Below are 25,176 nucleotides of genomic sequence, written 5' to 3' on the forward strand. Positions count from 1 at the left end.
ATATATCTAGGAATTTCTCTGGAGCTGTTGCAGTCAGTGTGGGTTCGGCTCAGTTTCAGATAGCTCCTCGTTACAGCTTACACTTCTCCATATCTACAGGCCCCTTCCGGTGTAGCCGATGTTATCTACAGGGATTTTAATCTGTTGCACCGGTCCCTTCTGAAGTGGTTCTCTTTGTTTATTTGGCTTCTGTTTGCGGTCTCTTCAGTGCCTAATTTCCGCCCTGACACAGGCGGGCGGAGGTGGTCTTTTATTCAGGTTGCTAGTTCCGACGCGCTGCGGGGAGGGGCTGGTGCTGCTTTCTCATCTAGCTGCTCAGGCTCCGGGCTGTTCTATATGGAGCGGGCCCTGCACTGTGCGCGGTTCCAGCCCTCGGGTGTTCCACAAAAGCGCGGACTCGGCTGCGCCTGCTTTGTGTGCCTTCCCCGTCCAAGCGGCTCAGGCAGCCAGGCGCTTGTCGGGCGCTCTCTCCCCGGGTGCGGCGCGCCTTCTCCCCTCCGCGGTCCCAGCCTCAGGTTCCGCCCGCGCCAGTCGGGTGTGTGCGCCTTCTGCCCTCCGCGTCCCCAGCCCCAGTCCTCGCCCACGCCCTGTGTCTCGCCGCGACCCTCCCGGCGGATGTCGACCATCCAGAATCTCAGGAGGTCTTTGGTTAGAAACTGGAGGCCTGTTTGCAGTGTGGTAGGGGATGCGGTCCTTGGGGCAGAGCCGGCCCCCTTTCCCCTCCCCTCTGCCTCCTGCCTCCGGCGGGGCTGGGCGGGTCCGCAGCCTGCGGGCTCTTCTCAGGACTTTCTCGGTCCCTTTGTTCTGCGAACGGCTGGCAGTGTGTTCAGGCCGGTTAATTTTCTCTCTCTCTTTTGCTGTCCCACAGTTCAAGTTGGCAACTCACAAAAGCTCCCTCCGATTGTCCTCAGGGCACTCAGGCCCGGACGCTGCCCCAAGCAATGCCACCGGCTCCTCTCCGTTCCGCCCCCACTTGCTGGTGGCGGATGCGGGCGTCTGGGGTACTTTTCTGCTGGGAGTTGATTTTAGGCATGTAATCTGCGGGTTTTATTTATTGTTCCCCTCCCAGTCAGGTTGCCCTCCGAGATTCAAACACTTCCCCCAGGCCCGCCAGAGCAAGGGTTTCCTGGTGTTTCGAAACTTCCTCTATTAAGACTCCCTTCCCAGGACGGATCTCAGTCCTTAGCTCTTTTGTCTCTCTTTTTATCTTTTATATTTTGTCCTACCTCCTTTTGAAGACAATGGGCTGCTTTTCTGGGTGCCTGGTGACCTCAGCTAGCGATCAGAAGTTGTTTTGTGAAGTTTGCTCTGCGTTCAGTTATTCTTTTGATGAATTTGTAGGAGAGAAAGTGGTTTCCCCGTCCTGCTCCTCCGCCATCTTGGCTCCTCCCCCCACAAGTGCTTTTGATAAGCGGCTGACTTGGAAGACCACTGTAAGGTTCTGCAGGTGACATATTTCAAACTGTACCTGCATCCCGTTTTATGTTCATCTTCCTGCCTCTGCAGTCAGTTTGGTTCCTTGGCATTTCAGTGGCTTCCACAGGTCTAACTCCACTGCATCCCTTCTCGATTCATTCTTTCCTCCATGCTGCTAAAGCACAGACCCGATAAAGCACAGACTCGATAATGTCCCATATGTGATTGAATATTCTTCGACAATTTCTTATTTCCTATAAAGTGAGTCTAAACTTCTAGTATGAACTTTCAGCTTCCTCAAAATCTGGCAATTATTTACTTTAAAAAATTTACTTTGCCTGTACTTTCCTGCTATATCCTAAAAACAATCTAAGTTTCAGTCCACCTAGGTGCTCATTTTCTCCCAATATTTTATGCACCTCTTTGTTAGTGCTGTATTCTTTTTTTTTTTTTTTTTTTTTTCTGTTTAAACCATAGCAGTCTCAGATCTGTAACAAACCATGCTGCAATATTCCATTGGCTTTGGGGAAATAATATGAAAACCAGTTAAAGGTAGCTTCTCTAAGGAAAAGGGAATGGCAAACCACTTCAGTATTCTTGCCTTGAGAATTCCGGGAATAGTATGAAAAGGCAAAACTATGTGACACTGAAAGATGGACTCCTCAGGTCAGTAGATGCCCAATATGCTACTGAAGAGCAGAAAAATAGCTCCAGAAGGAATGAGGCCGAGACAAAGCAGAAACAACAGCCAGTTGTGGATGTGTCTGGGGGTGAAAGTAAAGTCTGATGCTGTAAAGAACAATATTGTATAGGAACCGGGAATTTTAGGTCCATGAATCAAGGTAAATCGGAAGTGGTCAAACAGGAGATGGCAAGAGATATCAATTTAGATTACTTAGCTTCTTTCAATAATTTATATTTATTATAAAATTATTAGTACAACAAATGACTATATAATATAAAATTGTTGAATCTATCTAAAAAAACCTTCTGATTCATGCATAACACACACACCTGCATATACATACTTCTTTGGATTAGGAACATAGGAGATTATCTTACTCGCTAAGGGGTGTCTGTCATGGTCCATTGATGGCATTTCTAGGCGAGCTTGCTTTCTTTTTCTCTGGCAACTGGTTAGGTCATCAGTGTTGATTAGATTCAGTAGAAAGGTTTTCATTTTAGAGCTTCTGATCAGAGACTTAACATTAGCATAGGCAGAGGGAACAAACCATACACATCTCTCCTGCTAGAGCAAGTGTTACTGAGCTATGAAAATAGCATGGTTTAGTGAACTCATATATCTTGGTCACCCTACTTATTTTAACCTCTATGCAGAGTACATCATGTAAAATGCCAGGCTGGATAAATCACAAGCTTGAATCAAGATTTTCAGGAAAAATAACAACCTCAAATATGCAGATGATACTACTTTAATGGCAGAAAGTGAAGAGTCTCTTGATGAGGGTGAAAAGGACAGTGAAAAACCTGCCTTAAAACTCAGCATTCATAAAACAAAGATCATGGCATCTAATCCCATCACTTCATGGCAAATAGATGGGGGAAAAGTGGAAACAGTGGCAGATTTTATTTTCTTGGGCTCCAGAATCACTGCAGATGTTGACTGAAGCCATGAAATTAAAAGATGCTTGTTCCTTGAAGGAAAACTATGGCAAAAGTAGAGAGCATATTAAAAAAAACCCCAGAGATATCACTTTGTTGACAATGGTCTGTATAGTCAAAGCTGTAATTTTTTCAGTAGTCATATAAGGATATGAGAGTTGGACCATAAAGAAGGCTGAGCACTGAAGAATCAATGCTTTTGAACTGAGGTGCTGGAGAAGAATCTTGAGAGTCCCTTGGGTTGCAAGGAGATCAAACAGGTCAATTCTAAAGGAAATCAATCCTGTATATTCATTGGAAGGTCTGATGCTGAAACTGAAACTCCAAACACTTTGGCCACCTGATGCGAAAAGTTGACTCATTGGAAAAGTCCCTGATGCTGGGAAAGATTGAGGGCCAAAAGAGAAGAGGACGACAGAGGATGAGATGGCTGGATGGCATCACTTACTCAATGGACATGAGTTTGAGCAAACTCCATGAGCTTGTGAAGGACAGGGAAGCCTGGCATGCTGCAGTCCATGGGGTCGCAAAGAGTTGATGTGATTTAGCAGCTGAACAACAACATGTTCATCATATATGCAATTAGTGCATATGCTGGTTCTGTTACCCCCACTCAACTTGTTGTAGGTTTAATATATGGGTAAGTAAGGCAGCAATGATGATTGATAATAGATATAATTTGCATTTATCTAGCTCTGGTAGCCCCAGCCACATAGCTATAGTTTTGTGTATATGTAGGCTAAGTAACCCTGCCGTGTGATGAGAGTAACCCTGCCATACCTGATGAGATATGGTATCCTTCCCTGAACACAGGCAGCTTCTATGAGTTTCTACTGATAAAGTGCTGTATCCAGAAGTAGGACTTAGAGTCATCACTCATACTTACAAACATTCTAAATACCTTTCCTTGGTCTACGTGTTTAATGCATATTCATTTTTATTTCCCATTTATGAAACATAAATATTTCAAGCGCTCTAGCTTTCTCTGATAGATTTTCCTTTTATTTATTTAGCTGTGCTGGGTCTTAGTTGGGTCATGCAAACTCTTAGTTGTGGCACATGGGATTTAGTTTTCTGACCGGGGATCAAACCCAGGCCCCCTGCACTGGGAGCGTCTTAGCTACAGGACCACCTGGGAAGTGCCTAACCTTTCTTCTTGATGTTTAAGTAAAGTTGCTTGAATCCCCATCCCACATACTGAGGGGTCTGACCTCTTTCCTCTGTGTAACCGAGAACCACTTTTTCTCAGCTTATTTGAAACAGTTGGGGGTATGGTAGATGATTATTGCTTACCAATATCTACATCCTTTCCATGTGGGAGATTGTTCTTCTTTGCCCTGTTGAAGATGTATACCTTTGTCATGTAGCTTGCTTTGGGCAATGAAGTGTAAGAAGAAATGATGTGTGTCACTTCCTGTTGCTTTGCCTTACTTTTTTTTCTGTCTGACAAGAGTTTACTATTGATATTCCAAAAAATGGTTCCTCTTTCTGAAGGTCCCAGCGCAGAGATGACGACAACATGAAGGAGAGTCCTTGCTTAGTCAATCTATAGTGAGCTCTAGCACAGGAGAGAGGCAGACCTTTGCTTTTCTATGCCACTGAAAACTTGGAATTGCCCGTTGTCACAGTGTGTGAACGTGTGGTGTGTGTGCATGTGTGTGCATGCTGTCCCTTCAGTCATGTGTGACTGTTGCAACCCCATGAACTGTAGCCCACCAGGCTCCTCTGTCCATGGGATTCTCCAGGCAAGAATACTGGGGTGGGTTGCCATGCCCTCCTCCTGGGGCTCTTCCCGACCCAGGGATCGAACCTACACCTCCTGAGGCTCCTGCATTGCAGGCGGATTCTTTAGCCCTGAGCCACCAGGGAAACCCCAGTTGGGTTCTACTTTAATCTATATTCCTGAAATCCCTTGGAAATGTTTGAGAAGACCAGATAATCTCTGAGCCTCACTTTTCTCCTCTATGAAGGGCAGGTGTTGGTCAAGGGTGGAGATAGAGGCTCTTTTTAGAAGGAACTGCGTGGTATCAGCACCAGAGGACTGAGTACCAGCAGCCCTGAGCTCTGGTGTTTGCTTGACTGCCAGATAAAGATCGGACTCTGTCAAGCCATGTAATCTGCTGGAACCTCAGACTCAGGAAAAGAGGTACTCACATGTTTGTTGTCTATCCCACTAGGTTGTTTTTGTGTGTGTGTGTGTGTGTGTGTGTGTTTGAGAAATAATATATTTGAAAGTACTTTTAAAATTATTAAGCTTTACTGTTCCAGTTTAAAAAGTGGTAGGAAATTCTTGCATTCTTTTCAAATTCGAAGATTTTATTTCTATTTTAATTCCACTGGGTGGCAGTATTTCACTAGCACGCTACTATAATTTTACAGTTTGTATGTAATCTCACAGAAAAGAATTTAATCACATTTCATTTTCTCAACCTTACTTCCATCCTTTCTCATCCCATGCACTCCCTTCCAAAATAATTCTGAGAATCTGTTACCATTTGTTTAAAAGTGATTGAATGACATAAATGTGAGGACGATCTCTAAAACTTAGCAATTTATCCAGAGCTTTTGGAGCCCTGATTTGATCCCTGGGTTGAGAAGATCCCCTGGAGAAGGGAATGGCTACCCACTCCAGGATTCTCTCCTGGAGAATCTCATGGACAGAGGAGCCTGGCAAGCTATAGTCCATGGGGTTGAAAAGAGTTGGACATGACCGAAGGACTAACACTTTGCTTCTTTTGGGAAGAAGCCTTAGATAGCTTAACTTAGCTCAGATGTAGTTAAATTACTTTGATGTAGGTAATTAAAATCAGTTAAAATTCACCTACAAATATCTTGCTGTTGGCTTCTTTTGTGAGTGCTTTAACAATTATTTTTTTTTAATAAACTCATATAGACATTTTTGACTGATAATACCACTGATGCTAGTTTTATCCTATGTACCCTAAGATAATAAAGTTGTTATGCTGAATCCTTTGATGTCTATGACATGTTTGTGAAACACAGTGTCAGGGTTCTGAATCAGTTTACCTTGTGTCAGAATTTCTTAGAAAATTAATTGTACAAGATCAGATCAATAGGAAAAGCACACTTGTAATGCTTGATAAGTTATTCCTGGCTGACTTCTTTTGATGTTAAGGTTTCCATACAAGGGATGGTTGGCTCCCCAGGGGGCTCGGTGATAAAGAATCTGCCTGCCAATGCAGGAGTCACAGGTTCCATCCCTGGGCCGGGAGATCCCCTGGGGAAGGGAATGGCTACCCACTCCAGTATTATTACCTGGGAAATTCCATGGACAGAAGAGCCCTGCGGGTTACAGTCCATGGAGTCACAAAGGAGTCAGATATGACTTAGCACCTAAAAAACAACAACAACAAAGTGATGGTCTAGGTCTTCTTGAGTTGTCTATTCATGTAGCATGAGAAAAAAATGAAGGTTCTTTAGTAAGATTGCTAGTTTCCACTTGGAAGGAGACCATCAGTGCAATTTCTAAACTGCCATAATCACTGCATTCTATATAAGAGAAAGTAAAAGCTGTTTAAAAGTTGCTTGTAAAATAGTGTAAATGGGGAAATCTATTTTTAAATGACTGACATTTGATAGGAAATTTAAATTTTAATTGTTTTATGTCAAATAAATTTTTACTCTTTTCAAGGAGGAAAAAAGCAATGATAGAAAGATAGATGTTTAAACATGACTTGTTAAAAGGAATTTCATTTCCTTCTCTTATGGTCATAATTATGAATCATATTTCCTCTCTTCTTATATATGGAATAGTGATAAGCTGTTTGCACTTGTGTGCATGAACACACACAATTTTTTCTTTTTTTGTGGAAGAAAATCCATAGCTTTTTTTATTGATTCTCAAAAGAATTTATGACTCCAAAAAGTTAAAACAAAAAACTCTGACATTTCATCATCATTACATATTTTAAAGTAGGTTTAAAATTTTTTTAGAATTTTTGCTTCATAAAATATCAATTCTCATTTATACAAATGGAAAAAAATGGAGGAGGAACAGTGTATCTTAGTTAAAGACTTTGTAGCTCAGATGGTAAAGAATCTGCGTGAAATGTGGGAGACCTGGGTTCGATTCATGGGTCAGGAAAATCCCCTAGAGAAGGAAATGGCAACCCACTCTGGTATTCTTGCCTGGAGAATTCCATTGTCAGAGGAACCTGGTGGGCTACAGTCCAGGGAGTCACAAAGAGTCAGGCATGACTGAGATACTAACATTTTCACAGATTAGAAAGTGACTGAATGGCTAATAGATTAGTTAAATGGATTCATTGCAAGTTGTACGACTGACCTAAAGTTCTCTGATTGATAAACCAGTAGGAACATGAGAGTAAGTGCAACTGGCATTTCAAAAGTCACTTTATTCTAGGTCCTTTCCTACTAAATCTCTTTATTAGTAATTTAGGAAGCATGCTTGTCACACTTGCTGAAGAGAGAAAATGGGGAAAGTGTTGCTATTTCATTTGAGAGAAGCATTATTCAAAATATTAAGTCCCCAAAATAGGAATAAACCAACAAGAAATTAATAAAAGTCAAGCTTTATGTGTGCATTAATAAATTATTTGGTAAAAATAATAGAGGCCTAGAGAATTTGCCTTGAGAACCATTCAAAGTGAAAAGATTTGGGAGTTTCAATTAGTTCTGATTTTAGGAAGAAGGTAGTATGGTTTGATAAGAAATTGGTCAGAGTTTGTAAACCAGCTGAAGTGCTGGAAAAAAATCATTGATTTTGTCTTTGGAACATGTAGATCTGAACAAAGCTGTTGTTAAAAAATTTTGAGATTATTTTCGAGGTATACCCGTTTTGCATATCAGTGACCAGTTTTGCAAACAGACTAACGGTGGAAGAGATAGAAAAGTGATAGTGAAGTGTTTCTACCGAGTTGTTATTGAACAGCCGCCGTGGTAGGTACTGCGCTGAATCCTTTAGATGGATCACTTAATTGAATTCTCTCAGAACAATCCTATGAGGTAGGTAGTACCACTCTCCCTTTTCCACAAATGAGAACACAGAGGCACAGATTGCTTAAATGACTTTCTTATTACTGTGTACAAGTAGTGGATAGTATAACTTGGAATGCAGTCTGAGTTTGAACGTAGAGTCCATACACCATCTTACGGCTATGATATCCTCCCGTCCAGGGGAATAGTAATGTGGAGCCGACAGAGGAGCATTTCAACAGAGTGCACACTATCTTTACAAGCTGGAGGCTGGTAAAGAAAAGCAAAAAATGAATCTGATATGATGACTTCATTTAAAGTTGTTTTTTTCCGCCCCCGCCCAGTGGGCCACTGAGGGCAGATATCAAACTGTAGCCCCTGAAGAATGAATAGGGAAATGAGGGTATTTATTGAGAACTGGGGCAATTAGAAGGAAAATGAGGTTGTCAGAGATGATGGTGGGGCAGAGACTAAGGGCAAACTGGAAGAGGGGGAATTTGGGGAGGTTTAAGGCTAGGAGATTCCCTGGTAGCTCAGGGGTAAAGAACCTGCCTGCCAACGCAGGAGATGCGAGAGATGCAGGGTGGAACCCTGCGTCGGGAAGGTAACCTGGAGAAGGAAATGGCAACCTGCTCCAGAATTGCCTGGAAAATTCCATGGTTAGAGGAGTCTGGTGGGCCACAGTCCATGGGGTCACAAAGAGTCGGACACGACTTGTGTGTGAGAACACACACAAGGCTAGGCATAGAAGGAGGAGAGTCTGTGTTGTAGCAAAGAGGTTCTATTAGCACAAGACAAACACAATCAAGAATTAGAGAGCCTATATTCTTTCTATTTTTTTTAAGGGTGGGTTGTGGGCAATTTTCAAGTTTTTAAAATATGCTAAAATGCTTTTAGTTTTATTGTCAACTTATTTAAAAATAATTTACAAATAAAAATTTAATGTAATAGGTACTTTTGAATTAAATCAAGGAGAGACATGAGATACCACAAGAAATTTGGTCTATCTTCTGAGATGATTTGCTGGAGAAAGATGATGTGTTTCAACCCATTACCATCACCCTCAGCGGCCTAATTAGCATTTGTTTTTCCCCATTTTCTCAGGATACCAGAAATCCTTATTTGTTTTGGTAGAATGGAACCAGTCATTATTGCTCTAATCAGTAGGTTACTCTTATTCATCTTGGTTAACAATCGGTCTAAGGATGTCCATGTTGCCTAGTTCTAGCTAATGAGATGTAAGAGGTCTTTTGGGTGAGGCTCCCAGGAAAGCTTTCAGTTTTCTCATGAAAAGGAACCAGGGGCTCGTCACTCTTTTTCATGAATAGTAGAGTGTCACCCTTTGAACGTAAGTTGATAGGCATGACAACAAAGTCAATGTGTCAGGGATGGCAAAGCATTTAGAAAGTACTTGGTATTTCACCAGTTCTGGACTGCCAGGCTTTGTATCTTTTATTACATGAGAGATCTATGTGTATTTATTGACGTCACTGTTAGTTTTTCTGTTGCTTACAGTCAGACATAAGACTCAGAGAAGCAAAAATCTTCATCAACTATTTTTCATACATGTGTAGTTTATAGCTTTGGTAAATTTTAAGAAAATATCTCTAATTTATTCTCTTTTATTTTTACAACTTATAATGTCTCATTAAAAAGATTTTAATCTGACATCAATTTCAGAAACAATTTAGTGTTTAAAAACATTAGGCCACTCTACCCTTTATTTCAACTAGCTGTTTATTTCTAATTTCTTTTCAGTAGCTAGAGCAGTGTTATGTGATGTTTACATTAGCTGTATCTCTATCATGTAAAAAAATATTTTTGTCATGAAAGAAACTAAAGCATGAAGCCACAGAGATGGTTTTCACATCAGACCTAAATCAGTTCAAGGGACTGTCTCATTAAACCACTTAGTCCACTTTCTAGAAAATCTTAATTGCAGGGAGATTTCATGCCAAAGCACTGACTTACTTTGAAACTACTGAAATGCCTGTGCACTGCGTGAGCTGGGTAAGGACAGAGTTGAATGTAAAACAATCCTCAGTGCTTTTCAGAGTTTCTGTGATGAAGATGATTATGTTGAGTTCTTTGCATCTAAACGTGGGACATTTGAGATATGGTTACTAGGGAAGGTATTGCCTTCTGCCTCAGCATTGTTTGACTTAAAGTTCACAAAGATAGGGGCTTCCCAGGTGGCGCCAGTGGTGAAGAACCCACCTGCCAATGCAGGAGACGTGAGAGACGCGGGTTCAGTCTCTGGGTCAGGAAGATCCCCTGGAGGAGGGCAAGGCAACCCGCTCCAGTATTCTTGCCTGGAGAATCCCATGGACAGAGGAGCCTGGAGGGCTACAGTCCACAGCGTCTCAAAGAGTCGGACACGACTGAAGTGACTTAGCACGCACGCACAAAAAATAGGTGACATGAGAGCTTTTGTCGTGGGCTTCAAGGTATGTCAAAGGAAGTAGTGAAATTTGGTTGAAAGCGTTTGCTTCATATATTGAGTCTAATATTAATGTAAATGCTTTATTTTTATAGTGTGACTTGGATTTGTGTTCAGACAATGAAATGCAATGAAATTTCTAGTCAAGTCTGAGTGCTATGGAGAGAAAAATTGACCTGACAATTTAACAACAGCAAAAGTCTAGACACTCCTATAAAAATTGTTTCAATGGCAGTGGGAAAATCAACATTAAAAATTATTAGAGCAATCAAATGAAAATATATTAAATACATGAATAAACATCACTGCAAGTGACATAGAAAGTAAATGCAGTATGTAGAAATATGTCCAATTATGCAGAGATGGAGCATTTTAATATTTGGATCTTCTTGTTTAATCCCTTGAGTCATGGCATAATTAGCTACCACAAGATCTGATCACTTCAAATCAGGTGGTCAAATCTTTTGGCTTCTCTCTAGATTACCATCACATTAAATGAATTTTTTTTTTTTTACATTAAATGAATTATTAATATTCAGTCTTGGTGCTTGAGTCAACCCTATTAAGAACAATCTAAGTTTCAGATTTTCTCTGAAAGTTATATAAAATGAAGAGCTTTGTTGTTGCATTTAGTTTTCAATGGAAGCATAATTGCCTAGTAATGCCATTTGGGGGATGTTTTTAAAGAGAATCTTCAATCTTTGTGATGCTTTCCATTTTAAGATGTGTGCATCCTTATGAATCACTAATTCATAGAAATCATCTGTAATAAAAAAGGAAGTCTGGCTTCCTAAATAATGGTTAGAAAACTGGTAATTCTCTTTTCTGCTTTTCCAAGTCATGAAATCTGGTTGTTTTATACTGCTTGCTTTAGAATTTGGAAAGTATTATGAACCCCCGACAAGTCCATATTTTGTTCTCACTCTACCCACTAAAATAGACATTTGTTCTTGTTATCTATTTCCTGCTTTAAATCATACTCATTGATACATTGTTGTGGCTAGTTAAGTATCTAAAGCATCCAGTATTGTCATCTTGTTATGTATCTAAAGCATCTGATATTGTCATTACAGTTTGTGATCCATCCTCTTTATCACAAAACCTTTCTCACTAGATGTAGCTCACATGGATACTCCATTTTCAGTCTTCTGTATCCATGTGAAAAGTGAAAGTGAAAGTCTCTCAGTCGTGTCTAACTCTTTGTGACCCCATGGACTATAGAGTCCTTGGAATTCTCCAGGCCAGAATACTGAGTGGGTAGCCTTTCCCTTCTCCAGGGGATCTTCCCAACCCAGGGATTGAACCCAGGTCTCCCGCATTGCAGGTGGATTCTTTACCATCTGAGCCACCAGGGAAACCCATGTACACACCACAAATCTATCATAGTTTCCTTTGCTAGTGAGCCAATTGCTCTTTAGAATACATCCCAACATCGCATTCCAGTCATAATGAATGGTAAATGTCCCCGAGGATTAAGCTTATTTGCAGTCCTTGAATAGTCTGCTTATGTATCAGTGTCTTAGGTAGTTTTAAAATGATTTTCATCGTTTAGGTTAGTTTTGTTTCATTCACAAATTGCTTTGTGTAACTGTTGTCTAATCAACAATAATCTATTCATTGTGAGAATCATGTTGTAAATTTCATTTGTCTACTTCAGTTTACCCCAGGACTAGATATACAACTATCTCTCAATAATACTTGGATAGTCCATTAACTGAATTAAACTCTACAATATTTCATATATGTGAGTGCATTCATCTGCTCAAGCTGTTATAACAATATACCATTGACTGGGTGGATTAAATGACAGAAATTTATTTTCTCACAGTTCTGAAAGAAGTCCCAAATCAGAAGGCCAGCAGATTTGGTTTCTGGAGAGAACTCTTTTCCTGTTTTGCAGATGGCTGGCTTCTTGGGGTGTCCTCACACAGCCTTTCCTCAATGCCTGCGTGGAGAGAGATTCTGGTTTCTCTTTCCCTTCTTAGAAAGGCACCAGTCCTGTTGGTTTAGGACTCCACCCTTATGTTCTCATTTAACCTCAATTCCCTAACAGCCCTATATCCAGAGAAAGTCACTTTGGGGGTTAGAGTTTCAACATTTAAATTTCAGGGATACCTAATTTTGTTCACAATGAAGAGATATTAAATGATTAGCAAATCTTTTAGGAAAAGAACTATTGAATTTTGCTTTGCCCATAACCATTTTTTAATTATATTTCTTCAACCTAGCTTGATCTAAACCTCAATTTAATCATGGAAAATTTCCCCCCTAATATTCTGCTCTGCATGGTTTGGCAGGTGTTAATTAAATTTTTCTTTAAAATTCTTAGCTGGAACTGATCAAGGCTCTTTGGGGAGTTTTACCTAAAAGATCCCCTCTGGATGCCTGGCAGAGAGTGAATCCAAGGCTAAGCTTTATTAATCACTCCTGCTGTTCCCGTTTTCTGCACACCTTAAGCTCAGCTTTGAGAGGACCAACACATTACACCTGCCTAATAAACAACTGTCTAAGGACTTCTGTTGATTGTCTCATAGAATTTGAAACATAAGTGAATGGTCTTAAGTCTGATTATTAAACAAGAACAAGTGAAACCAGACCTATTACATACAAAGGTAGGAGCCCCCTAACTTGTGGTTCTGTCAAGTAACCATCTTAAGCTGAGTAGCTTATTTTGAAGGGTTAGATAAATTTACCTGTACAGATTTACAGAAAGGATGATGCTTAGATATTGCATTTCAGCTTACCATTTGCCATAAAAATATCAATCACCAATAATAATCAGTTGTTTTTAACTTGAAAGGCAGTCACACACACATATACACATTTGCATGCATTTGCGTGCACACGCACACACACATACACACATTCGGAGGAGTCAGATGTTAGATTCATTATCATAATCTTGCCACATTTAGTGTTTTCCTTTCTGCTCCTCTAAATTCTAGCCTCCTTAACAATAATATTCTCATGTCTAATGTAGAAAAGCCTTATTATCTCTAAATCTAGTTCCTATTTTCAACATTGTGAAGTGTCTTTGTAGTCATTACTATAATTTTAAACCAAAACTCTTGGAGCTCTTTCCTGAATTTGTGGAATTGTTTTGTATTGGATTTTTCCTTGGAGTCATTTTAGCTTTAACTTGTGGCATATCACTCTTGAGTATATAAACCTCCTATTATTTTAATGCAATATTGTTATACAGGAAGTGAACTTTCATCTACATACCTACCTGAATTGGTATAGAACTTCCTTCCTGCTCATAGATAGTCTTTGATTTCATAATTTTCATTAGCCAGATTTCATTTTTTTTGCCATTAGCATGAAGTGTTGTCTACTTAACACTTTGCATTTAAGACTTTCGCATTCTATAATCAAATGAGATAAAAATGCTGTAAATAATAATATTCTTTCATAATTTTGTATTATTTATGATTTTCCTGTTAACTTTTCTTGTTTTCTCTCTTAAAATTTTATTTTGTGGTGTGTATGCAGATTCTGAAAGCGATTATATAACTGCATAGGTTAGATATTAACTGTGGTCTTCCTCCTTATGATATATGTGTGTATCCCTGTTCTTGTAGATCGGGGAGTATGGAACGCTCTCTAAGATAACTGTGGAGAAGGGAAGATTTAAATCCTCTGGGTCTTCCTTACATCTGCTTCCCTGCTTCTCCCCTGCTTAGCAGATATAGCTTCTTGTTGCCCTGCTTATATTGCCCTGTTATACATAAAGTCAACATTGGCAAGAAATTAAGTTTTAAAATGAATTTTCATTAATGAACTATCCTCTCTCTCTCTGCATGCAAGAAATTTGTGTGTGAATGTAGTAGGTTATATTGAAGGTTGGGGTCGGGGGTTGGTGGGTAAAGAGGAATATTATAGAAGGACAAACAGCTTCAAATTAGGTATTAAAACACTTGCCTTGACCTGCTGGTGGTCTCATGACCAGTGTGTTTTGATTATCAACTTCACGTTACATAGTCTGCTAGCTGCATCTTCCCATCTCTCTTCTCTTTCTCCAGCTCGCCTTTCCTTCTCTTTCTCAATCTTCACATTTCTTTTCCCATTCTTTCCTTCTTTGATTGCCCCCATGTCCTCTCTTCTGTGATGCAGTTTAGCTGTTTCCCACCACTACTCCTAAACTCAGCTATTTTCAACCGTTGCGTGCTGCAATTTATCAAAGTGCTCAATTGGAACAAGATACACTCTCTCAAAGAGGCAGTTGGTTGAACAAAATTTTTTTTTTGCATTTTATTTTGTTTTGCTTTTGCCATTGGAATAGAATATCAAAATGCCAGAGCTGGTAATGATTATACCATGTTTGTACAACTTTACGCACCAATAATTTCTGGAGTAGTAAGTAACAGATGGGCATGAGAGCGATCTGATTTGGGTGAATTACTAGCTAAAATTAGAGATTAATGTGTTAGGTTCAAATTGATGTTCATGTGCTAGAAATAAAAACTGCAAGGTAATTAAACTCCAAAGAGGATAGATTCAAATAAAACAACATATGCAAAATAATTAGAATTTTAAGTAGACTGCTATCCAATACATTTTGCTTGTCCCATATTTCAAACGTTCTGACTTTATAAAAAATAAAGTCATTTTAACTTGAACTTTCAAACTTACAGAACTATTTAAAAGAATGTGTTAGTCCAGAGTTTTGGATTTTTTGAGGTTTCTTACTTCTCTGGCTTTAATTGGAATGCCAGAAAGCAGTCCTCTTACTCCTTTACATTCATTCACTTTATTTTAATTTATGTGATTTGCCTCAATGAACAAATAACATTATGGCCAAGTCTGCTCTAAAGGAATAAGCATTTATTGTTTATTAAACAAATCCTTTTCTACTTTTCTGCCAATAACACAGGTTAGTTTATCCTGCCTTAGTGCGTTGTTTGTATATTTATTTATTCAAAATTAATGCTAATAAGTGAATGACAGTGGGCGGCTCCAATGGAACAGATAATTCACTCCTGCAGACTTCCTTCCCATCCTACCCCAACCTTCAAGGAAGCCACAAAGTTACCTTTTAACCTTGATACAGCGTAGCCAACTGACACCTTCATGAGGTAGAAGAGACCTGGAAAAGTCAGCTAAATCTCTAGGCATAAATGATCACAGTGCTAGTAAACAATAGCATGACATGGTTGGATGGCATCACCAGTGCAATGGACATGAAATTGGGCCAAGTCCAGGTGTTGAAAGACAGGGCGGCCTGGTGTGCTGCAGTACACGGGGTCGCAAAGAGTCTGACACAACTGGGCGACTGAACAACTACACATTGTACTCTTAAGCCAGTCCTATGGAACAGAAAGTGAATTGGAAACCTACAAATTCTCTAGCCTATTTGGAAAAAACAGGCAAACCAAGATTTATTTATTTTAAAATGAATCTTTTAATTTTGAAGTAATTGCTTATTTGCACACAGTTGCAAGAAATAATACAGAAGGATTCTGAGTAACTTTTGCCATTTCTATCATTGGTAACATATTCACCACCAGGATCTCTCTTGTCCTCTTTACAGCCTCACCTGATTTCTGCCTCCTCTACCCTCCAACCCCTGGCAACCACTAAACTGTTTTCCATCTCTATAATTTTTTTTTTCAAGAATGTTATAAAAATGGTATTATATAATATGCCTCTTGAGAAACCTGTATGCAGGTCAGGAAGCGACAGTTAGAACTGGACATGGAACAACAGACTGGTTCCAAACAGGAAAAGGAGTACGTCAAGGCTGTATATTGTCACCCTGCTTATTTAACTTATATGCAGAGTAAATCTGGAATCAAGACTGCTGGGAGAAATAGCAATAACCTCATATATGCAGATGACACCACCCTTAGGGAAGAAAGTGAAGAAGAACTAAAGAGCCTCTTGATGAAAGTGAAAGAGGAGAGTGAAAAAGTTGGCTTAAAGCTCAATATTCAGAAACTAAGATCATGGCATCTGGTCCCATCACTTCATGGCAAATAGATGGGGAAACTGTGGAAACAGTGGCTGACTTTATTTTTCTGGGCTCCAGAATCACTGCAGATGGTGATTGCAGCCATGAAATTAAAAGACGCTTACTCCTTGGAAGGAAAGTTATGACCAACCTAGACAGCATATTAAAAAGCAGAGACATTACTTTGCCAACAAAGTTCCGTCTAGTCAAGGCTATGGTTTTTCCAGTGGTCATGTATGGATGTGAGAGTTGGACTATAAAGAAAGCTGAGTGTCAAAGAATTGATGCTTTTGAACTGTGGTGTTGGAGAAGACTCTTGAGAATCCCTTGGACTGCAAGGAGATCCAACGAGTCCATCCTAAAGGAGACCAGTCCTGGATGTTCATTGGAAGGACTGATACTGAAGCTGAAACTCCAATCCTTTGGCCACCTGATGCAAAGAGCTGACTCATTTGAAAAGACCCTGTTGCTGGGAAAGATTAAGGGCAGGAGGAGAAGGGGATGACAGAGGATGAGATGGTTGGATGGCATCACCGACTCGATGGGTTTGGGTGGACTCTGGGGGTTGGTGATGGACAGGGAGGCCTGGCATGCTGCAGTTCATGGGGTCGCAAAGAGTCGGAGATGACTGAGCGAGTGAACTGAACTGATACGATATGTGGGATTGGCATTTTTTTCACTCAGCGTCATGTTTTTGAGATTCACCAAAATTATTGTATTATCAACAGGTCATTTGTTTGTTTTCCTTTTTTTTTGACTGAATCATGGTGTGGACATACCAGAATTTGTTATTCACTCATTGAAACGCATTTTTATTGCTTTTTTGTGTGTTTTGATTTTTGTTTTGTAGATTGCACATGTAAGTGAGATCATTTAGTATCTGTCTGTCTCTTTCCATAATCCTTTCTGGTCAATCCAGATTGGACTGATACTTTGACCACCATATAATTTCTCTCCCTATCTCTAGTGATTTTCTTTGTTTTCAGGTTCTAGTTTATATGATAATAATGTAACCACTTCTACTTTCTTTTAATTAATGCTTACATGGTGTATCTTTTTCTATACTTTTACTTTCCACTTGCCTGTTTAATCTGAAGTGAGTTTTTCCTAGACAGCAAATAGCTGGTTCACTAAAAAAACAAAAAACAAAAAAAACTACTCTGAAAATCTCTGTATTTTAATGTGTTTTTAGACAGTTTATGTTTAATGAGATTATTGGTATATTAGGACTTAAGTTTGCTATTTCGTTTTCATTTGTTTATGGTCATTTTCTCTATTTTGTTTTGTTTTTTTCTGTTTCCTTTCTCTGCCTTCTTATGGAAATATGGTTCATACTTAAACATTTTTTTTAAATTCCATTTTGATTTACCTACATTATACAAACATAACTTGTCATAGATGACTGGTTTCATCATTTTGCCATATTAAATGAATTGGAGGAATCTTATTTCTTTGCCCTTTTCCATATAACTACCTTGCATATTTCCACTACATACATGTAGGACATCAGCGAGCACTGTAATATTTGTTAGAAACTCAAGAGAAGAAAGAAAATCTACTGTATTTACCCATTTGCTTATCATGTTCTTCCTTTCTGATGTTAAACAACTTCCTTTCTATTTATGAAGATCTTCTGTTTAGCATCCCCCCACCTTTTTTTTTTTTTTTTTTTTTGAGAAAACTACTGACATAAGAATGATTATTTTCCTAAATTGTTATTTTTCTTTGGCTACTTTCAAGACTTTTTCTTTGTGTTTAGTTTTCAAAAATTTAATTATGATACGTTGTGGCATGGATTTCTTTTTGTTTATCCTTTTTGGAATTTATGCAAGTTCTCGAACCTGTATGTTTATTGGCAAATTTAGAAAATATTTAGACATATTTAGATATCATTTTTCTCGAATATTTTCCCGCTACATCCCCTTTCTCATTTCTTCTTCAGACGCCATTTACAGGAATGTTACATCTTTTGTTATAGTCCCCCAGGTCCCTAAGGCTCTATTTTTTTTTCCAGCTGTGTTTTCTCTGTTGAATAATTTCTGTTCTATCTTATAGCTTGCTATTTCTTTTCTTTCTGACCTCCATTCTGCTCTTGTGCCCATCCCCTGAGGTTATTATTTCAACTGTTATATTTTTCAGTTCTAAAACTGCCATTTAGTTCTTATTTACATCTTCTATTTCCTTGCTAAGACTTTGTGATTTTTCATTTCAAGTGTGTTCAATGGATTGTTGAAGCTTAAAGTTTTTGTCAGATAGTTCTAACATGTCTGTCATCTTGAGTTGAGCATCTTGTGAGCATTTTTTCCTCATTCAGTTTGAGATCTTTGTGATTCTTCATATAATGAGTGACTTTCTATTGAAGCTGCGGCATTTTGAGTATTTTATGATGAGACTGCGTCTGGTCCACCTTCTGGTTCTCTGACACTGCTCCAGCGGGAGGGAGGAGGTACCACCTCATCACCCAGGTTCCCCATCCAGTTTGCATTGACAGCTGAAGGGTCAGACTGCTTGTTACTACTGAATGCGGTGGGAGTTCCCACTCTCCACTACACCTTCACTGATACGATACCTCTCTGACTAAGAGAGACAGATGTGTCTTGTTACTTCTAAAAGATGTCTTTGTAAAAATGAGTAATTTAAAACCTCGATTCTAGGAATGAAGAATTCTTAGGAAGTTCATGTTACATACATAATTTTTCTTGAACAGTATAATTTATGTATATTTGAGTTCCTCAATAATTAGGTTTGTTTAAGTTATAACATGTAGATTGTTGTAAGTCTCATACTGATCAGCAGGAGCCATAGATATTATTCTTCTTTGCTAAAAAGTAATGTCTTCTTTTTATAGCAAATCCAATGGATTCAAAATAATTTAGAGTAAAATAGTCCTTCCTTCCCAGTTACATTCTCCAGATATAACTACTGTTGCTAGTTAAACAGGCATCCACCCTGTTTTTAGTCTATGGTTTCAATTATACTCCCCCACCTCACTTACTCACTCCCAGTTTTCCTCTACAGATTCTCTTTCTATTCCTTCTTTCTAATCTTATCCTTCTCTGTCCAGCTGTAAAATGTTGAGATGCTTTCAAACTTGGTTCTAGAAGCCTTTTCTCCTTAATCAACATTGTTTTTCTTTGTAAGTCATCTATATCTTTGTCTCAGTTACCATTTATACTTAGATGATTCATGAACTTATTTTTATAGTTCAGATCTCTGGCCTGAGTGTCAAATCAATAACTTCAGCTCTCTACCTAACAGCTCCTTTTGTATCTAAATAGCATTCCAAGTCCCAAATGCCTAAACCAGACTGACCGTCTTCTTCCAACTCTGCCTGTTTTCACATCTCAGTAAATGGTATCACTATATATTGAGTTGTATTTGTCAGAAGCCTAAGAATCATTTCTGATTCTCTTTTCATCTTTACCTCCCATATCCAGTTAATCATTAAGTCCCGTGGCTTTTCCCTCCTGAATTGTCCCATCCCTTTCGATTTCTATCTCCAGGCTTTTATCACCTCTTACCTGGGCTAACGCAGAAGTTTCCTAAGTGGACTTTCTGCTTCTAATCTCATTGTGTTTGAGTTAATTTTTTACTCTGTAACCAGAGAGATATTTTCACAACAAAAATTTGGTCATGTCAACTGCCTGCTTAAAATAATTCATTTTTAAAAATTGCTTTTATGGGAAAGACCTAAATCCTTAACAAGATTTAGTACAATGCCTGTCATATAGTCAGCATTCAATAAGTATTTTTGGGAGAATGAATAGATGAATTGACATAGTTTGTAGTATTTGCTATTAAAATAGTATTGTTACACACATGCATGTATCCATGTATCTTTCTTTACCTTTGTTATATTTCTGTTGGATATGTTTCTAGAAGTGAGATTGCTAGTATAGTTTGGTTTTCTCTATTAAATATCAAGGTTAATAAGGCAATTGGTGTAGTACCTTGTAGCCATCAAGAGAAAAAGAAGAATCTAAGCTAGGAAGATCAATGATGATTTATTAAAGGGGCCATCCTGTACCCTCTGTCTGATGAGGGGAATTATGTTCTAAAGAACTGCCCAATGACTTAAGCATTTAAAAAAATAGATTGTATACTAAATAACCTTATATAAAATAGTTTGAAAGACAGAGCAAGGAATGAATGAGTCGAATTTTCATATTCATAGTAATTGTGACTTATTCTTATTTTATTTTGATTCTATGTTTTTCTTGGGCTTCCCTGGTGGCTCAGACGGTAAAGAATCCACCTGCAATGCAGGAGACCTGGGTTCAGTCTGTGGGTCAGGAGATCCCCTGGAGCAGGGAATGGCAAACCACTCCAGTATTCTTGCCTGGAGAATTCCATGGACAGAGGAGGCTGGTGGGCTTTAGTCCATTGGGTTGCACAGAAGTGGATATGAGTGAGTGACTAACACTTTATATGTTTTTCTTATTAATGACACTATATGAAAATTAGGTAGTTTAAAGAAAGGGTTGATTTGAAGTGGGGGTGGTCACATAATAATAGATTATAAAAATAATGTAGAAATAATTTTCATAGGAATTGAGGGTCTGTTTACTTGTGTAGCTGATGCTAGGCAGAATAGTGATGTAAGCAAATAATGTTATAAGGGGCATGTTGTCCTGTCTCTGCCTCTTTTGCTCCACTCCCTGGAGGGCAGAGGGTCTGTATTTTGTAAAGTAAGCAGTAGAAAACAGCATGAAGGTATCAAGTGCCTGAAAAAGGTGGGGGATGAGGGATACCAGGTTACTGATCACTTTGTTCTTTGTTCTGTGATCCTGGGCAAGCTGGTTAATCTCTGTGGTGCTTAGTTTTCCCATCTGAACATAATACTAACCACTGATTTACATGCAACCTGGATTGGATATGGTCCCGTTATTTTATTATTTATAAATGTATTTATTGAAAAAAATTTATCTGTTGTTTGAGCTGATATTGAAACAATTTATTAGTGATTTTAGTCATAAATGTGCATTCCAGGGAGGTAAAAGTATGCAGCACAGGGTCATTAATGGCCTTAAGATCCCTTATCAACAGCTTGAAAAGTGAAAAGTAAAAGTTTTAGTCACTCAGTCGTGTCCAACTCTTTGTGATCTTATGGACTGTAGCCTACTAGGCTCCTCTGTCCATAGAATTCTCCAGACAAGAATACTGGAGTGGTTTTCCATTTCCTTCTCCAGGAGATTTTTCTGATCCAGGGACTGAACCCAGGTCTCCTGCATTGCAGGCAGATTCTTTACCGTCTGAGCCATCTGGGAAGCCCCTTTCAGCAGCTTATCAGGCTGCAGAGTGAGTCACAATGGGCTCTTCAGGCCCTGAGTGGTCCCATGAAATTCTGAGTTAATATGCTTTTGTAATTATCCATGTATTCATTGGGAGCATAGTACTCTGAAGTTAACAAGTAATTCTTTAGATATTTTTACTGTGTTCCCTCTTGAGTTCCGTCGCTCAGTGGTGTCTGACTCTTTGCGACCCCATGGACTGCAGCACACCAGACCTCCCTGTCCATCACCAACTTAGTCTATTTTTGTTTATACTGAGATGTGTAGATTATGCAGCTTTGTATTTATTTTTGTCTTGCTATTAATTTTGCACCAGCACCTCTGTGACTGTTGAAGCAATGCATTGATGTAATTGCTTTGTCTGTCGTCTCTTCTTGTTCCAGGCAACGGGCCTCACCACGACCGTTGCTGTACTTACAATGAAAACAACTTGGTGGATGATGTTTATTGTCTCCCAATAGGACACTGGATTGAGGCCACTGGGCACACCAACGAGATGAAGCACACAACGGACTTCTATTTTAATATTGCGGGCCACCAAGCCATGCATTATTCAAGGTAAAAATAGTGCCATGTTTATAAGCCTAGAAGTAGGACAAGGGTAGCGTTAGGACAGTGGAAGTGGTCGCTGTGTTCAAAACTGCAGCCTCTCCCTCTGGAGGCTTAGATAGGCCTGTGGTGCTTTGAGGAGGTAAATTACAGTGAATTACTGTATGAGCTTCTCTGGTTCTAGACATGAAGGATCCTTTTTATAGAATTTTTTTTACTAAATACAAATTCTGGCATCAACATATTTTGACCAGACACCAGATAACCAATTTTTGTACTTATGTAGTGGGTTAAATATAAAAACTAGACTAAAAATATCCTAAATCAGCTTTTTTATCTTTTATGCTACTGACCAGCAGTGAAGGAAAAGTTAATGTCTCTTTATCAAATGTGATTCAAATAAATATGTGTGATGATCTAGACATAAGACTAGATTGGATGTGGTCATTTGCTTTGCTATTTTTTAACAGATTTATTTTTATTTATTTGTCTATTTAATTATTATACTAACAGTATGTGTCATAATACAAATTCAACACTGAAGAGGATGCTAAATGGAAAGTAAGGTTCCATACACTTTCCTTTCATTCCCACTCACCAGAAATAATTATTTTAAACTATTTTATTGTTAGTTTTTCTGAAACTTAAATCCAAGTCTTAAATAATATGCATATATTTTATTTATTAATATGTCAATTTAAAAATAGCTTTTGAAAGACATGACAACTGATGAACTTACTTACAAAACAGAAAGAGACTCGCTGACTTAGAGAACAAACTTATGGTTCCCGGGGGAAGGATATGGGGAATTTGACATGGACATGTACACACTGCCATATTTAAAAATGGATAACCAACAGGGACCTTTGTATAGCACATGGAACTCTGCTTAATGTCATGTGGCAGGCTGGATGGGAGGGGAGTTTGGAGGGGAATGGATACATGTATGTGTATGCCTTAGTCCCTTTGCTCTTCACCTAAAACCATCACAACATTGTTAATCGACTATACTCCAATGCAAAATAAAAAGTTAAAAAAGTTAAAATATTTCAGAAAAATAGAAAAAAAAAAAAAGCTTTTGACTCCCCTCTATGACATGAAGCAAGTTTAGCTCACTTATTTTTTCTCCCCTCTTCCAACCCCTACCAGGCTCATTAAAAAAATTCTTTTGTTATTTAACATCATAAAAATTATATTTCTTAACCCATAAATTTTTGACAGTGCCCCTTGATTTTTTAATGTGTGAGATCAGAGATTTATTGTCCCTATATTTTCCTCCACATCTACTGCTGCTGCTGCTTCTAAGTTGCTTCAGTTGTGTCTGACTCTGTGCGATCCCATAGATGGCAGCCCACCAGGCTCCTCCGTCCCTGGGATTCTCTAGGCAAGCACACTGGAGTGGGTTGTCATTTCCTTCTCCAATGCATGAAAGTGAAAAGTGAAAGTGAAATCGCTCAGTTGCATCCGACTCTTCATGACACCTTGGACCACAGCCTACCAGGCTGTCCATGGAATTTTCCAGGCAAGAGTACTGGAGTGGGTTGCCAGTGTCTTCTCTCCCACATCTACTTCCACCCATTCACTTCTGTTTCTCATTATTTTTACATTTTCAAGTGTTATAGAAGTTGGATTTAATTTAGCAAATATAAATGAATCTTTCGTAGTTTGATGATTTAAAATTTAAAACCAATATTCAACATATAAAATTCTCTGTATATGTTATTTACTGTAGGACACACAGTGTTTTTACCATAGACAAAGATGCATTCTTGTGTTCTTAAAAATTGTATTGCTTTGAATGAGAGATATAACTAATATAAACAGGGTTGTAAGGGGTAGGAGAGAGGCAGAAAATAACTTCATCATAGTGTTAGGAAATGAATATTCTTCTTGGACACACTTTTCTTATAAATTCATGTTAGATGTTGGCTTTACTGATGGATTGGATGCACAGCAGGAGGAAAGAGGAGTTCTGTATGACTTGTGTTTTTATGGTCTGAGCAACTGGATAAATAAGATGGGGAAGATTTAGGAGAAGAACAATTTGGAGTAGGGACTGAGATGAAAATTTTATTTTAGACATATAGGCTACATTGCAGAAAAGAAATCCATGTGTTGTATGTATGGCATTTGATCCTTCTCTCTTTCACTGTTTGTTTAAAGAGTAACTGCTAACCCTTAATTTTTCATAGTTATAATTTGAAAGAGTAGGTTGTTTATTAGTTTTGGAGTTTCAGGGATAGGTTGGAAATGGAGATATAAACTTGGGGTTATCAATATACAGGTGACATTCAAAGTGATCAGTCTAGTTGAGATCATGTAGCAAATAAGTTGAGATCATGTAGCACTCCAGTTCTCTTGCCTGGAAAATTCTATGGACAGAGGAGCCTGGTGGGCTGCAGCCCATGGGGTTGCGAAGAGTCGGACACGACTGAGCAACTTCACTTTCACTTTTCACCTTCATGCATTGCAGAAGGAAATGGCGACCCACTCCAGTGTTCTTGCCTGGAGAATCCTAGGCAGGTGGAGAATCCGGTGGAGCCTAAGTGGGCTACCGTCTATGGGGTCGCACAGAGTTGGACATGACTGAAGCGACTTGGCAGCAGCAGCAAATAAGTAAAATAGAGAAGGAACTGGCAATTGACTCCTGTATTTTTGCCTGGAGAATCCCATGGACATATGAGCCTGGGGGCCCATAGAGTCACAAAGAGTCGGACACAGTTGAATGAATAGATGACATAGTGAAAATAAAGAAGTTACAAAGGAAAGAGTCCTCAGGTTCACACAATTTAGGAATGCAGGAGAAAAAGAAGATCAAAAGAAAAGAATGAGAAGGAACATCCATTGAGATGTTCTGACACTTAATGAAGATGTGTTAATGGATTATTTTTCATTTTTGCTGAGCCGCATTTTCTGAACCCTTTCATGTGTTGAGTCATGTCTTGGGCTCT

The 25,176-nt window shown here is 38.8% G+C and overlaps 1 protein-coding gene across 5 annotated transcripts in view; it reads left to right on the forward strand.

Moving 5' to 3' along the window:
* Nucleotides 1-25,176, forward strand: part of EPM2A (EPM2A glucan phosphatase, laforin) — a 102,959-nt gene that overhangs the window by 27,162 nt on the left and 50,621 nt on the right. For 3 of the 5 annotated variants that reach the window (XM_065931199.1, XM_065931195.1, XM_065931197.1), the window contains exon 2: nt 22,060-22,234. In XM_065931199.1, coding sequence (XP_065787271.1) covers nt 22,060-22,234 — 175 coding nt within the window. The remainder of the gene's footprint in view (nt 1-22,059; nt 22,235-25,176) is intronic. The other 2 variants (XM_065931196.1, XM_065931198.1) reach the window with 1 other exon arrangement.

This window comes from Muntiacus reevesi, chromosome 3, assembly GCF_963930625.1.
Source record: "Muntiacus reevesi chromosome 3, mMunRee1.1, whole genome shotgun sequence".
Classification (NCBI taxonomy): Eukaryota; Metazoa; Chordata; class Mammalia; order Artiodactyla; family Cervidae; genus Muntiacus; species Muntiacus reevesi.